The following is a 16,870-nucleotide window of genomic DNA, read 5'->3' on the forward strand; positions in this document are numbered from 1 at the left end:
TGTATTGCAGTGGGATGGGACTTTGCTCTGGGCATGGAAATTCTGTCGTAATTTGCGAACTGTCGTTATATCCGCAGTCGTTATTAGCGAAGTTGACTGTACTGAGACATTCAGCGCCCTGACACCTAGCTCCAACAATGTCTGTATTTCGTGATAAACAAGCAGGGTGCGGCTTCTACTCCAGAAAATAAGGTGGTTATTAATTAAAATCAACCAACAGTGAGACGTACCTCTCTGGTATCCACACATCCAAGTTACATGTACGAATATTGAGAGATTGACGGTCATACTACTCCCGAAGCCAGGTCAAACAAGGCAGGGCGGCGGTCCTAGTGGCCCTGAGGCACTTGCTGCGCTGTCCGTCGTTCTCCGATTTCCTGTCGCCATAGTCGCGCATGTCGAGAGTCTATGCTCCTGTTGCCTCAAGGGAAATGGGGATGTTGAGAGCGGCAGTGTCAGTGTGGATTGCTTGTCAGACGAATTGTATTGAGTGTAATGGCCAAGTTTGTCGCTTCCGATGATATTGGCCAGTTTGCGGCTTTGCACTTCGACCTGTAGTAACTATTTCTTTTCTTGCACTACAAATACAAAATTAACGAAATAGCACGAGCATAAAGGGGTAGGCAGGGGAGAATGGTGTTTGGAGTCACTTTACAAGGACAGTCTCAATTCCAGCGTATTCCATCCCGCCGCTTCACTTGAAGTTATCGAACAGTTTTATCAGCTAACAGTAACACTCCTGACCTTGAGAAGCAGGTGGAACACGCATGCGCTAAGTCTCAGGGCAAGATTGCCACCACCTGCAATGGGCGTGGTGACATATCAGTGTTCGTGTTTGGCTGTCGACTATTCAACCTAATTGAAGTAGTAATTCTGCAGACTGCATTGGACTACATGTAATCCAACACAGCTTGCATGCATTGCCCCTCTGCAAAACCAAACGACCGATTGGGTTCAACATGTCGCAAGTGGCTCGGAAGTGACTTTGGCTTTTACGTACAAGTAAGTCTACTACTTGGTATAAGTATAATTTTTCCTCACAAAATGTCGCCTGTATATGTATCTGTTCTCTCTTCGCTTCAATCCAAAACAGTATAAGAGTAAAAATTTAACTCGGATACTGAGCCAGTAATAAATGTAAAAAAGAGAAGAAAACACAATAAGAGTATAATTTGTTTTTCGGTGGCTTTCTTCTCTTACGAGTCCTGTTTAAAATGATGATGGGTTATTGAAAACCAGGTTTGGTGTGCTGGCCTTTTAGCACCCTATATGTCCGCTCTCAGGCCGTGATGGGTGATTGTGTATCTCGGACCACAAGGCAGACCTCGTTCCAGAGTACATGTACTATAGTGCACCTCCCTTGGCTTCCACACGCACTCACATGTACATGTACATGCACGTGCATGCTGTCACTAGTGAGCAGGCTTCCACAGCTTTCATCTACCATTCCCCCAACCCGCCCCTCCATCTGGTATGCGTGAACTTTCATTCCTAGCGGCGAGCAGTTGGAACGTGCTTCTAGCTCACTGTCATAAAACTATGTCTCTGTTGTAATTTGTAAACAGATCTACATGTATATTGTTCCTAAGATTCACAGACAGTGAACACGTTCACACTCTTCCCCACACACCACACCAATGTGCACATATTTAATATTTGTATTGTTGGTATGGTCTTTTTCTATTACCCTTATCATGATTCTTGTCTCATCATCACCTTCCGTCATGTACTTCTAATATCACTCCTTTCCCACTTCTTGGTAAAGCGCCTCACACACCATTCAATCCACTTTGCAGATGTACTTGAGTAGCCAAAATCCGTGTCATGACTGACATCCGAGGCGTCACCTTTCATAAAAAGCAACTACAACATCATTTTGCTTCAATAAAAAAATTATATTTTTACAGGCACGGCTAACACGCCCCTACTTACAAAGGACTATCTTCAAGTTGAAAGTTATTTTAAGCTTAACTAATACTTTTGGCAATGTTGTCCGCGTAAATGTGTGTTTCATTCACTAAAGTTGCATCCCTTCCGCTCGCGCTCAATACTGTCTTTGTCTGCTGGACGCTTTTGGTGGGCACAAGATATTCCACAGCATTCAGGTGCTCGGTCGTTGTCGGGAAAACGTAAACAACAGGCTGAGGTGGGACTATAAAACGAGCGAATAGAAATCGTGTGCCACATATTTTCACAACGAGTCGACCTTATCTGGTCGATATTATCCTTCCAAACGCCACCGAACACCAAGGCATCGAAGATGGAAAACTCGTCCTCCCTTGCCCAGCTCTATGAAGACCATTCAGCTTTGCAGTATGGCTATGGAAAGTCCCTGATAATCAGCCATCTTGGTCCTGGTGAGGGTGAGAAAATTCTTGATTTAGGATGTGGCACTGGACGTCTTTCAAAGGATATCGCTGATATCATTGCACACGACGGCGAGGTACTGGGAGTGGACCCAAACACAGAGAGAATAGAAGTCGCCAAAGTGCATTATGAACGCCATTTGTCCAACGGAGCAAAGGTGAAGTTCATGACTGGTCTTGTTCATGATGCTGTGCCACATGGACCGTTTGATGCTGTCTTCTCCAACTTTGCACTTCACTGGGTACCGGAAGATGATATGAATGCTACGATGAGCAGCATAGACCGATGTCTGAAGCCTGGTGGCCGTCTGTGTTCTAACATAACACTGACGACTGGTCCCTATGCCAATGATCTTTCACTGAAGACGACAGGATTGAGTGAGGAGATGGTAACTGGAATGAATTTCCGATCTCTCGACTTCTGGACAAACCATTGCAGAACGATGGGTCTGGAAGTACAATTCGCACATCAGGATGATGACATGGTCGTACGTTTCAAGACTGTTCGGGAATACTTCGAGTTCGTGAAGGCGTACACAGAAGGAGGTGTCGATTACGGAAAGCTGAGCTCTGAACAACTGACTGCCTTTATGGCAAGTCATGATATGGGTAATCTGGACTCCGAGCTTGTCAATCGTTCTGCAATGCTGACCGTGGTGGCGTCAAAGCCAGACAGTGCGTTGTATTGAGAACTCTCTGCTTTTTAAACGGCATAAGTACTGATTTATGTAGCCAAGTCTAATAATTTCCTTCATCCAATCATTTTCGTGAAGCACATTTATCGTAAAGCATATTAAAAACTCAGATGGCGAGCCAAGGATTATTAAATTAAAACAAGGAAAACGGTGGGGCACAAGTTAAGCGTTAGAGTCCAGAAGTCCAGAAGATGGAATGTCTCGGTACTCCGTGTCAGTCTGGTGCTACCTTGTGCACGTCGGACTGTTCAAAACCCGGTTTAGTTGGTGGACTCAAACGCATAACTTGTGCGCACCGTTTTCCTTGTTTCAATCCATAGTAAAAAACACGCTTTTCACAATAGCATGATAACAATAAAATCTCCATATGCATTTCTTTTTTTTCTTATACAATACTAGTAAATAATGTAGTAGTGTGTTCGAGACGCCCCGTCACATACACCGCTTTTCTACGTTCACTTTCATCACTTAGCAATGCTCTTATGAGCGGTACTTGGAGTTGTGGTAGCTGGACAGCGTGCTACATAACTTCCATTTTATCTTTTAAACACAAGTATGGCAGGATGTAAACTGTATTGCTGTGTCCGTGAGTTGAGCGTACAGCCGATCATCGGATATACATGTTGTTGTTGTTGTTGTTGTTGTTGTTGTTGTTGTTGTTGTTGTTGTTGTTGTTGTTGTTGTTGTTGTTGTTGTTGTTGTTGTTGTTGTTGTTGTTGTTGTTGTTGTTGTTGTTGTTGTTGTTGTTGTTGTTGTTGTTGTTGTTGTTGTTGTTGTTGTTGTTGTTGTTGTTGTTATTGTTGTTGTTGTTGTTGTTGTTGTTGTTGTTGTTGTTGTTATTGTTGTATTATTTCAATTCAATTCGCTCAGGGAACAGGAAATGCTGCCTTCTCACCGGAGAGACTATTCTCCGATTCCCACCAAAAACGAGAAACCTGCGATATGAATATGCATTTTTGTTGCTGTCCACAGATTGGAGTACAGTCGACCTACCCTTAACCCGACTGCTGCATGGACGATAAGTGCTGCGAATAGTGATCATGCGCCCTGGCCTGAGTAGCTCGCTTGGCTAATTGAAAGTCTGCCGACCTGGGCCACATTATGTCGCTAAGGCATGCACAACCCCAGTCACAGCGCGCAAGTTGGTTGAGTTTGGCCGTCAGGAGGCCAGCGCAAGGTATCCGGGGCGCGGGTCTGATTCCAGCGAGGGGCAATGTGGTACCCCGCAGCGCAAGGGTAGCGTGATACCCTAAGCCAGCGTGCGTGCTGCATGAGTAGCGTGATACTCGCTGAGCGCTTTTGCTGTTGCCTAGCAACGCGTTTCTGTCTTTCCTGGGCCCCCAACGCATGTTGGGTGGCCCTGCGCATGACTGCACGTTGTCATAGCAACCTTGGAAACCTCAAGCCGGTTACCAACAAGCTAGGAATCAGACCAAGCCGCCGAATGCCCCCGCCGGCCCCCGGCGCTTCATTGCAATTGAATTAATATTTGTCCAGAATAGTGAGCTAGGACACATCAAGAGGCGTGGGTGGGAGGGAGAAATTGCAAAACAGTTGGATGCACGCAGCAGCACAGCTAGCAAGAGAAAGAGCCGTGGATGGGTTTGTTCCTGTTTTTGATGGCTGTGGCCATCCGTTGGCCCAGCGGTCTCGTGTGAGTACGGTGTTTGTTCGTGCTGCCAGCTCGCGCCCGGCATTTGTTTGCGCTGGCAGCTCGGGCCCGGTGCGCGAGTGAAACCGAACCGTGACAAAGGCTTTCGCTCTTTAGTGCTATTGACTGGCTTTTCATACGATGCCTATTGATGTCTAGAGACATGCTGTCTAGCCTTCCCCTAGTACGCATTCACGGGGCTTTGTTGAAGTTCGTGCCGTGAACTGCCAAAGGGAACTGTTTGAATGGTGCTGGGGCGAGTGCGACATTACGGCGTCCCTGCAGCCGGCCTAATCGCGTTTGTCGCCACAACCGATTTTAACCCGACTGCTGCATGGACGATAAGTGCTGCGAATAGTGATCATGCGCCCTGGCCTGAGTAGCTCGCTTGGCTAATTGAAAGTCTGCCGACCTGGGCCACATTATGTCGCTAAGGCATGCACAACCCCAGTCACAGCGCGCAAGTTGGTTGAGTTTGGCCGTCAGGAGGCCAGCGCAAGGTATCCGGGGCGCGGGTCTGATTCCAGCGAGGGGCAATGTGGTACCCCGCAGCGCAAGGGTAGCGTGATACCCTAAGCCAGCGTGCGTGCTGCATGAGTAGCGTGATACTCGCTGAGCGCTTTTGCTGTTGCCTAGCAACGCGTTTCTGTCTTTCCTGGGCCCCCAACGCATGTTGGGTGGCCCTGCGCATGACTGCACGTTGTCATAGCAACCTTGGAAACCTCAAGCCGGTTACCAACAAGCTAGGAATCAGACCAAGCCGCCGAATGCCCCCAAATTCCGCGTTGGTCAGCCGAATGACCTTAGTGTGGTATTCAAGCGCTTCAGCTACATGTACGTAGTTCAAATGCGTGCCCTTCGCATGTTTGTTTTCCCTTAGTGACACCGAGAAGGGTTTGAATCGCATGTAGTCGGAGCGTGCGTGCACACATGGGGTGTCCCACACCGCCATGGCATGGGGTGTCCCACACCGCCATGGCATGGGGTGTCCCACACCGCCATGGCATGGGGTGTCCCACACCGCCATGGTCTGGGGTGTCCCACACCGCCATAGCATGGGGTGTCCCACACCGCTAGGTGGGAGCTATAGCACAGCAACAGAGTGGTGCAGATAACTTATCATAAGTATCAGAGGCGTGCGTGCACAGTCAGTGCTAGAACGTGAGTGCATACGTCCGCGAATGGGCGTACCAGCGTGTGCGTAGCGTGTGTACCTGCATGCATGCTTGTGCGGTGTCAGACTGTGGGTGCGTGTACGCGTGCATGCATGTGTGTGTGCATGCGTGGGTGTGTGTGCGTGCGTGTGTATGTGTCTGCGGGTGCGTGTATGTGGGTGTGGCTGTGCGCGCTTGCGCGCCTGCGGACGGCGAACAGTTACTTTCCACAGCGTACATAGTTCTTGTAGCAGGCACTTCGCCATCTGCCGAGTTTCATGATCTCGGATTCAGTGAAGCCGCTCATTGCTCCTGTGGTTGCGGCTCCGGCTCTGAGGCCGTGCAGTGAATACTGGATAGGTGGGTACCCTGCGCTGCTCAGGAGCTGACGGATTAGACGGGTGAGTCTTGGTGCAGTTAGGAACTTGCCACAGCTGTCAACGAACAGTGGTCTATTGGGCAGGTTGGGGCGTCTTGATAGATAGGTATGCATGGCTTTGACCGGGCAAACCGTTGAGTTGGTGGTTGTGAGCCGGACGGAGTGACCCTTGCCGAGTTGGTCGGTCTTGGACTTCTTGATTGTGACCTGTATTGCCTGCGGCGTGATGGAGAGGTCTTCTGTTCGGAGGCCACCGTCTGACATGGTCGTGGCGGTTGTGGAAGTGTACTCACTTGCCCGGAGACACGCAAAGAAGCCCAGGCAAATAGCTGCCCATACCATGGCTCGGTCGGTCGCGTTGAGGTTAGACCGTATCAGGGCCCTGCGCATAGCTGCCATGTGGGGCAGGAGGATTGGCTTACTGGCGTTTTTAGTTCGGTTGGCCTGTGCACGTGCCACTCCTTGAACTGCGAGGTCCACTCTTCGCGATGAGAGATCTTTGCCGTTTTCTTTGGCAATTGCCCGGATCGCCGACACATACAGGCGGACGGTTGACGCGGCATGTTGACGCGCCAGGTAGGCTACAAACGCCAGCATGATGGTGTCTGTAATCACCTTGGTGCCGACTAGTTGGCAGAATTGGTGCAGTCGTTTCCAGGCTGTCGCGTATGTGGCACGTGTGGACGCTGACAGGCCTAGCCACTGGTAGGCCTGACCCTCCAACATCAGAGGGAGTAGGTGCTCTCGGGCACCGGAGATGGTGTGTCTTCTGCTGTGGGTGCCAGTCGGCGAAATCGGGCCATCTGAAACCGAGACAGGGAGTCAGCAATCGCATTGTCAGTGCCGGGGATGTGGGAGACTATGACGTGAAAGTTGTGTCGGGCAGCAATGGCAAACAAAGTGCGTACCAGCGCCATTAAGTCGGGGCACTTTGTGCGTGAGCGGAACCAGATGTCGCATACGCTACGGTTGTCGCAGTGGAAGCGGATGCGCTTCAGATGCAGCTGCGGTGCCCATGTGGATGCTGCGGCCACGATGGCAAAGAGCTCCATCCACGCGATGGATCTCTGGGATTGGTGCCTCTGCCACCGGTGTTGGAGCCACCGGCCGGCGAAGAAAGCACCATAGCCGATGGCTCTAGATGCGTCCGTGTAGAGGTCCATATCGGCGGCGGCTGACCACGTGGGTTCTAGGAAGAAGGCGACGCCATTCCAGGCAGGGAGGAAGTCAAGCCACCACTGGATGTCTGCTTTGGCGTCTTCTGTGATTCTGATGTAATCGTTTGGATGCGGGACCGTCGTGCTGAGATCAATGAGGCGGCGCAGAAACATGCGGCCCGCAGGGACCGCCTTGCAGGCAAAGCTGAGGTGACCTATCAGGGACAACAATTCAGACTTGCGGGCGGTAGGGCGGGTATGTTGCCAAGCCTTGAGGGCAATGAGAAGGTCTTCTAACTTGTCGGATGGGAGGCGGATTTCGAAGCGCTCTGTGTCCAGCATGACACCGAGGAATGTCAGGGTTGTACTAGGGCCTTCCACCTTTTTTGGATTGACCGGGAAGCCTAAGTCGTGGCAGGCTACCAGGGCACGGTCAAGCTGGTGCTGTGCGCCGATAGAGTCCGTCGCTCCACCAAGGTAGTCGTCTAAGTAGTGGATGACTGGGGCTACGTCGAAGTTGTGCGACATGACCCACTGGAGGGCGTCTGCGACTTTGTTAAACAGCGACGGTGATGAGCGAAGGCCGAAGGGTAGGCATTTGTCCACGTAATATTGCCCGCGCCAGAACAGGCATAATAGTTCCCAGTCCTCTTTCCGTACTGGACAAATGCGAAATGCGTCTTGGAGGTCGACCTTCCACAGATGGCAGCCACGGCCTAGGGACCGTGCGAGATTTACGCCGTCGTCGACCGAACAGTACTGTACAGAGAATTTGTCGACAGGGATACCATCGTTCACTGAGTGGCCCTGTGGTGCTGACAGATGCATAATCAAGCGCCATTTTTGCACCGACCGTGACTTTTTGGGAACCACACCCAAACCGGAGACCTGTGTAAGTGTGAAGGGGGGCTCTTGGTAGGGACCGGCCATGCGACCTGCGGCAATTTCACGACCGATGGCAGCATCGACAATGTCAGGGTGCTCAATCGCTGATTTGAGATTACGAGAGACTCGGAAGGTACGGGGACCAGCAAACCCAATATCGAACCCGTAAGACAAAGAATGTATTACGAATGAGGCAAAAGCCGGATCAGGATGCTGACACAAAGCGTCCTGCAGGTAAGAAACGTTAATGGGGGTTACAGGCGTGTGCAAATGGATTGGCTCGTGAGCGAGGGTGCGTGTAGGAGAGATGTGAGCAGCTGGGCAGAGTGTGTGAGTGCTATTGGCCTGGGTGAGTGTAGAGTTACCGGTGAGTGACTGGAGTGACCGAGTCTCCAAGCTGGGCAACTGCGAGCTATTGGTCGCGGCTGGCGGCGGCTGGCTTTCCTGGGCATGACTTCGCGGGGTGGCTGCCAAAGCATGTGCTGCACTGGTGGCCGTAGCGACAGGCTGCGCGTTGGCAGCGGCCTTGGTTGTAGTCGCGGCAGACAGCTGGGGCGTTTGGGTGAGCGGTAGCCCCTGACCGCTGTGCCGGAAAGGGGCGTTTGGCTGCTGGCCCGTCAGACAGTGAAGCTAGGCTACGGGCGCGGGGGCAGCGAACTGTTAAATGACCTTGCCGGTTGCAGTGACGGCAGGGAGGCAGGATGGAGTTTGTAAACCACTCCGACCAGAGTTCCGGATCTGACGTGGCAAGGCTAGATTTGCTGCGTGCAGCTCTTGCACGGAACGACATGTCGAAGCCAGACCACGCACCGAATGTATAGCGTGCGGCCGCTTTCACGATTGTGCTTTGGTACTTGAATAATTCCGGACCTCTGCCGGGGTCGTGGTGGAGGGCTACTTGGGCGAAGGCTGAGAACGCCTCCAACCACGATGTCAAGTCTACAACTTTCTTTAGACGGGATGACGACGACATGGCAGATGGCACAAGGGTGATGTGGTCCCCCGTCCCCTGCAGGGTGAACCCACTGTCCGGACCCATGCTCGTATCAAAAGCCAGCTCTCCCAGTACCCTACCAAAATCAACGTACTCACGTTTGATAATCTTGTCCGTGAGATGGTCGCTGAGGGCAGGTAATGGGATGGATGGTGGACGCTCTGGGGCGAGCAAATCGCCGTCCAGGAAGAGACTCTCCTGGTCTGGTCTTAGTGCTGAAGCCAGTGAAGGCTGGACATATTCAGGCTCAGAGTCAGGCACCACAACATCACCAGAGACTGGACCGGCCCGCTGTGCTGCTGTTGCTGCTGCTACAGTTGGCTGTGCATGTGGAGGTACCACCGGTAGACCCATCGAAGTTGTCAATGACGTCATGCAGGACGCCACTGCATCTTGCACGACCCGAGAGATCTCGGCAGATTGCTGCGACGTGAACGCGGGCGACGAGTCAGGCTGGGTCGCGGCCGCGGGGCTTTGAGTGGCCGGGACTGCAGGACTAGCCCGCCGACGCGTGGTCTTTTTTGCGACCTGGCTCGTAGACTTAGCTTTGTTTCTTGCCTGGGCCGACAAATGCTCATGCAGACGGCTCACCTGGGCTCTAAAATTGCCTGAGCAAGAAAGCCCCAGTTCTCGCAGTCGAGTTTCAACTCCGTCGACTTTGAGTTGGCGGAGATCGGAAAGTGATGGCACGGAGCTCATGGTGACGGCTCAGGATCTCCTGCGACTGCGGAACTTTAGAAATTTCAAATCTCGCCGAGTAATTGCAACAAGGAAGAAAGAAATTGCAAAACAGTTGGATGCACGCAGCAGCACAGCTAGCAAGAGAAAGAGCCGTGGATGGGTTTGTTCCTGTTTTTGATGGCTGTGGCCATCCGTTGGCCCAGCGGTCTCGTGTGAGTACGGTGTTTGTTCGTGCTGCCAGCTCGCGCCCGGCATTTGTTTGCGCTGGCAGCTCGGGCCCGGTGCGCGAGTGAAACCGAACCGTGACAAAGGCTTTCGCTCTTTAGTGCTATTGACTGGCTTTTCATACGATGCCTATTGATGTCTAGAGACATGCTGTCTAGCCTTCCCCTAGTACGCATTCACGGGGCTTTGTTGAAGTTCGTGCCGTGAACTGCCAAAGGGAACTGTTTGAATGGTGCTGGGGCGAGTGCGACATTACGGCGTCCCTGCAGCCGGCCTAATCGCGTTTGTCGCCACAACCGATTTTATAACGATATTTCCGTCACACCAAGAAATATTGTTATAAGGGTAATATTGTTATAGGGGTAACTGGTTCATTTCATACACATACGTCATAATGCATGAATTCTGTTCATTTTTTACACTCTTCATAGCATAAAAAACTGACGTACATGCTCATTATGGGCACAGCAAGGTGCCCACTGGTGCCCCCATTGCATTTCGTCATGTCCCAGCGACTTATCAAGTGAAGCTTGCCCTACCTGGATAGTGGGCTCTACATGTTGCTTGCTAGATATTGTTATAAAATGGAAAATGTCGATTGGTCAGCCCATTTTATATCGTTATAGGGGTAATATCGTTATAACAATATTGTTATAGAGGTAAGGCACTGTATACACAAGTCAATGGAGTGATTTGGTTTGGCAGAAAAATATCGTTATAAGGGTAATATCGTTATAGAGGTTATCGTTATAAGGGTAGGTCGACTGTATTATGCTCCCTAGCGTCAGCAATGTCATTAGGTTGAGCACTCTTACCTTAGCGCGAACCCTTGCCGCTCGCCTTGTGCAAAGCTCACTGCTCTTGGAGCATTTCGAGCACTCTTGGCAGGGTTTGCAGCTCTTTATAGAAATGGTTTGCTTCACGGAAACGTATTTCATTGCGAAGAGCTGTGCTTCGGTCCTCTGAGCTGTGCTGAGGAACTCTAACAGAGCGAAAAAGTTGCTGTCCACAGATTTGAGTATGAGAAAGATATGAGAAAAATGAATAATGATGATGTCGGATTACGATAGTTTAGTTGTTATGCGAGATTTCCCTGACAATTACAGATAAAGCGTTTCTGGAGGCAAATGTCGAGAAAGGATGCGAGAACAAAAATACAGCGTTCCTGAAGGCAATGGTGCACATAAATAGAGCATAAGGCAAAAGCAGAAAGCAGAAAGGAGGTGAGAATTTACAAACAAGGCAATCGTGCAGAAAAAGAGGGCACGGAAGAACTAGCGGTTCTAGAGGCTAAGACATAAAGAGGTAGGGACAAGCGACTCAATACAGTGTCAGATGGTGCTCTTGAATTCATCCTTTTGTGATGTATTCATGTTTGACATGAATGTACATGTACATGTACATGTGCATGAATGTACTTCGAAGTACATACATACATACATACATACATACACACATACATACATGTACATTTGTATTTTGTATTTATATCATTATCTCATGGCACATCATGATGACGGCCAATAAAACTGAGACAAGGGTGAAAGCCAACCACAGCAGTAAAACAGATAAAAGAATACAAAATTAATAAGAGGCAAAGAAGGCAAAGGAGGGACATACATACATGTACATACATACATACATGCATACTTTTTTTTACGGGGTAACGGCCTCTTTTACGGGCAAAATAAAGTCATGTAGACGTGAAAAAAATTGAGATACCATGAAAGTTAAAATAGAACTTTATTAAAGTACAATACATTGGGAAACTCCAAGAAATTCCACGTAAAACAGACGGAATTCAGTTTTCAATGGCCGATGCCTACCCCAGCACCATCCTGCGTCGACAGGCCTGTCAGGCGCCTTCTAGACCCGCGTAGCTGGAGGTCGACTGCATGGATCACTGCAAATTGGCTGCGAACTCGCACCCAAGCCATGATGATTGAAAATGGCTTGTCCCACTTGAGGGCGAGGCGACCAGCAAGTCGCTTCTGATAGCTGGCGTATTCGCGATGTAGCACCCCATCCGTGGAACAAACCAGTGGTGTGAACGACCCACGGAGGTCCTCGGAGGCCTGACGATACTTCTTTTTCTTCGCGTTAGCAGCGCGGTTGGAAGTAGCTTCCCAGGATGAATGGGAGTAACTGGGTGCGTTGGCATCAATGATGCGATTAACAAAAAACGCCACCCTGTTATCCTCTCACACACCCCGGGCAAGCCAATCTGCCCGAAGAGCAGGCTGCCCCGTCCGATCACCCTCCGGCACCATGATCGGCTCGACGACAACACCACCGAATGCCATATCAGCTAGCTTTGCATCGCTATCACGCAGATCATTGTGGCCTCGCTTGATAAGTCCACCTTTCGGGCAGTCAAGGCCATGCTGGAGAGAGAAAGGCTTCCCGCAACCATCACATTGCGCTGGCAGGGCAAGCGGCTGCCGACGATAGCGGATGGCAAGTTGATCGCGGAATTCTGTACTCGACAGATCATACCCCTCGCGCTTCAGGGGCAACACCGTAAGCCATCCGGAGGCATTTCCCCGTACGATGCGGGAGAGGGTGCGCTCCTCAAGCTGTGGCAGGTCACTGAGAATTGATTGGCTGATTTCAGCGGAAATCACATCTCGTTCCCTGCTGATTTGGCTTGTGATGCGGCGACAGTGAGCGCTGTGATCATTTACGTTTACGGGGTTACCAGATTGGATTGAGTTGCGCAGGATGTCAGTAGCGTTTCTCGAATTCTGGTAAGCCTGGGGTGCTGTGTGGACAGGATCGGCCAAAGCCAAGCCACCATACTTGACTGGCAGGGTGAGGAGCTTGTGTCCCCGAGGAAGAACCTCCCGCCCAAGGATGGCTGGGGCAAATTGCTCCAGGATGACGTCTCGAAGCGGAGCAAACTCCTCCTCAAGACCCTGGACAACACGCTGCAGGTATGACCACTCACATGAGAGCGAGCGATTCAACGCACAATACGCCGACTGGGGGTATTTCCTGGTAGCAGCGGCAAGGCAATTGACACTGCTCACCCACGTCTCCACTCTCTCCTTGACAAACGATCTCACTCCGTCAGGTTCACCGATACAGCCTCCTAGGAAACGGGCGGATGTGGCTACTTGGATGTTCAGATCCCCAAAGATATCATTAGCTTGCTGAACGAGATCCGGGGAAACAATAATGATACTCTTTGTCGGCTCAACTTGGTAGCCGAAAGCTTCACCCTGATCGATAAGGCGGTCGAGCCACTTCCTGATGTTGCGCAACCGTCCCGCACAAGAAGAATGTACCGAGACATTCAGCGCCCTGACACCTAGCTCCAACAATGTCTGTATTTCGTGATAAACAAGCAGGGTGCGGCTTCTACTCCAGAAAATAAGGTGGTTATTAATTAAAATCAACCAACAGTGAGACGTACCTCTGGTATCCACACATCCAAGTTACATGTACGAATATTGAGAGATTGACGGTCATACTACTCCCGAAGCCAGGTCAAACAAGGCAGGGCGGCGGTCCTAGTGGCCCTGAGGCACTTGCTGCGCTGTCCGTCGTTCTCCGATTTCCTGTCGCCATAGTCGCGCATGTCGAGAGTCTATGCTCCTGTTGCCTCAAGGGAAATGGGGATGTTGAGAGCGGCAGTGTCAGTGTGGATTGCTTGTCAGACGAATTGTATTGAGTGTAATGGCCAAGTTTGTCGCTTCCGATGATATTGGCCAGTTTGCGGCTTTGTACTTCGACCTGTAGTAACTATTTCTTTTCTTGCACTACAAATACAAAATTAACGAAATAGCACGAGCATAGTGGGGTAGGCAGGGAAGAATGGTGTTTGGAGTCACTTTACAAGGACAGTCTCAATTCCAGCGTATTCCATCCCGCCGCTTCACTTGAAGTTATCGGACAGTTTTATCAGCTACCAGTAACACTCCTGACCTTGAGAAGCAGGTGGAACACGCATGCGCTAAGTCTCAGGGCAAGATTGCCACCACCTGCAATGGGCGTGGTGACATATCAGTGTTCGTGTTTGGCTGTCGACTATTCAACCTAATTGAAGTAGTAATTCTGCAGACTGCATTGGACTACATGTAATCCAACACAGCTTGCATGCATTGCCCCTCTGCAAAACCAAACGACCGATTGGGTTCAACATATCGCAAGTGGCTCGGAAGTGACTTTGGCTTTTACGTACAAGTAAGTCTACTACTTGGTATAAGTATAATTTTTCCTCACAAAATGTCGCCTGTATATGTATCTGTTCTCTCATCGCTTCAATCCAAAACAGTATAAGAGTAAAAATTTAACTCGGATACTGAGCCAGTAATAAATGTAAAAAAGAGAAGAAAACACATAAGAGTATAATTTGTTTTTCGGTGGCTTTCTTCTCTTACGAGTCCTGTTTAAAATGATGATACATGTAGGTTTTGTAAAAACAGGTTTGGTGTGCTGGCCTTTTAGCACCCTATATGTCCGGTCTCAGGCCGTGATGGGTGATTGTGTATCTTGGACCACAAGGCAGACCTCGTTCCAGAGTACATGTACTATAGTGCCCCTTCCTTGACTTCCACACGCACTCACATGTACATGTACATGCACGTGCATGCTGTCACTAGTGAGCAGGCTTCCACAGCTTTCATCTACCATTCCCCCAAACCCGCCCCTCCATCTGGTATGGGTGAACTTTCATTCCTAGCGGCGAGCAGTTGGAACGTGCTTCTAGCTCACTGTCATAAAACTATGTCTCTGTTGTAATTTGTAAACAGATCTACATGTATATTGTTCCTAAGATTCACAGACAGTGAACACGTTCACACTCTTCCCCACACACCACACCAATGTGCACATATTTAATATTTGTATTGTTGGTATGGTCTTTTTCTATTACCCTTATCATGATTCTTGTCTCATCATCACCTTCCGTCATGTACTTCTAATGTCACTCCTTTCCCACTTCTTGGAAAAGCGCCTCCCAAACCATTCAATCCATTTTATAGACGTACTTGAGTAGACAAAAATCCGTGTCATGACTGACATCCGATGCATCACCTTTCATAAAAAGCAACTACAACATCATTTTGCTGCAATAAAAAAATAATATTTTTACAGGCACGGCTAACACGCCCCTACTTACAAAGGACTATCTTCAAGTTGAAAGTTATTTTAAGCTTAACTAATATTTTTGGCAATGTTGTCCGCGTAAATGGGTGTTTCATTCACTAAAGTTGCATCCCTTCGAACTTCCGCTCGCGCTCAATAATGGGGCTGTTAAGTGATGACGTCACAGTTCCTTCGATACGCATAGCAACGATCCCACTGGGGACAAACAAAAGTAGCGTCGTCTCCACCGAACCAGTTGCCAGTGGCAACATATAGGAATCGTGTACATTTCTTCGTTTCTTCTTTGCTGTTTTCAGTGAGTGTTTTGTTTTCTCTTTGTCCTTGATCTCGACGGTGTTGTCGTGCTCATTACCTTACTGAGACGTCTCTTGTGACTGTAGCCAGTGTCACGGAGGATTTTATTGGCGTGACGAGGTAGATCGCCGAGATCGCGTGAAAACGCTCTGCATTAGTAGCTCCTGTAGAATGTCTTCTGGGATGGCGTATCCATGGTCAACAAAGCCAAGGTGCAAGACAGCATAAGAGATCGTGTAAACGATGGGAACTCCAAAAGGTAAGCTCCTGAACAAGTGGACAGATATGTGTATTTAAAAACTCTCTCTTCATCCATCGATTGCCGCTATGCATTGCATTTTGTCTGCACAGATAATCTGGACAAATAAATTATATTGTAACTGGAGAGTGCAATCGTGCTTGGGACCCATCCCAATGTCATCACATGGCTGTGGTGACTATTGTATACCTGTACCTGGGAGAGTTTTCCTCAACTGAGACGGAGTGTAGGTGGATGGATTATGAGAAATGCGAAGATGTGGAGTAAGTTGTGTCGAAGAAATGTGTAATAAAATAAAATTTACTTTACACTCAAACATACACTGTACATGTACATGTAACATCATGATACTGATGATTCCATCTTCATATCTCCGCAACAGGTACGCCATACGCACCAAACACATGGTGTGTGTGCACGCGCGCGCTTGCGTGCGCGCGTACATGCACACACTCTCATGCGTGGCCGAGTTGGCCGGATGAACAGACCACGCATTTGCACGAGGTGTCCGTTATGTCATTAGAGTGCTGTACTTTATGACTTTATTCCAAAATAGTATGTCTTGCTCCTGTGAAATGGAGTTTGTGTCTATGCTCAGCGGGTATCGGGCCACGACGCCACACTGCAGTCAGCGCTGGAATTAAAATAGCACTTCATGGATTATTTTAACTAATTTCCTTTGCGTTTACATGTACTTTGTTGAGCCCGTGGTTTCATTTCTGTGTTCTGTTATGATTGGCCTCTGGAAATAATCGGAGTGGATGTCATTTTTGTCATATGTGTGTGCCTTGTGCAACAGGTTCAAGGCTAGATGCACTTCACATTCGGCGTGCGATCTCGGCGTCTGGGACCTGATAACGTCTTGGTTGGATGGGTAATCAAGGACGATACTACTCGGCGCACCAATGTACATGTCAATGTAATTTTTTACTCTTTCAGACTGAAAGAGTAAAAAAGACAGAGCTGCACTATTTACGGACGAATGTGTCTGTTAGAGAGGAAATAAATAGTATTCACAAAC

At 49.4% G+C, this 16,870-nt stretch overlaps 2 protein-coding genes and 1 long non-coding RNA gene across 3 annotated transcripts; 1 reads left to right on the plus strand and 2 right to left on the minus strand.

Moving 5' to 3' along the window:
- Positions 1-6,086: 6,086 nt before the first annotated feature.
- Positions 6,087-6,971, minus strand: LOC135810530 (integrase/recombinase xerD homolog). Its single transcript, XM_065324023.1, has one exon. It carries the CDS (start codon positions 6,969-6,971, stop codon positions 6,087-6,089), a length of 885 nt encoding a protein of 294 aa, XP_065180095.1.
- On the minus strand, positions 6,971-7,930 carry LOC135810531 (uncharacterized). Its single transcript, XM_065324024.1, has one exon. It carries the CDS (start codon positions 7,928-7,930, stop codon positions 6,971-6,973), a length of 960 nt encoding a protein of 319 aa, XP_065180096.1.
- Positions 7,931-15,738: 7,808 nt separating this feature from the next.
- On the plus strand, positions 15,739-16,749 carry LOC135810860 (uncharacterized). The gene is made up of 3 exons (XR_010552427.1): positions 15,739-15,849; positions 15,942-16,112; positions 16,649-16,749. It is a non-coding gene; the product is annotated as an uncharacterized LOC135810860 (long non-coding RNA).
- Positions 16,750-16,870: the final 121 nt, after the last annotated feature.

This window comes from Sycon ciliatum, chromosome 2 (assembly GCF_964019385.1).
Source record: "Sycon ciliatum chromosome 2, ocSycCili1.1, whole genome shotgun sequence".
Classification (NCBI taxonomy): Eukaryota; Metazoa; Porifera; class Calcarea; order Leucosolenida; family Sycettidae; genus Sycon; species Sycon ciliatum.

Bases quoted from the DNA above. Each gene is read 5' to 3' on its own strand.
- LOC135810530 (XM_065324023.1), bottom strand. From the start codon at position 6,971: ATGTTGGAGGGTCAGGCCTACCAGTGGCTAGGCCTGTCAGCGTCCACA.
- LOC135810531 (XM_065324024.1), bottom strand. From the start codon at position 7,930: ATGTCGCACAACTTCGACGTAGCCCCAGTCATCCACTACTTAGACGAC.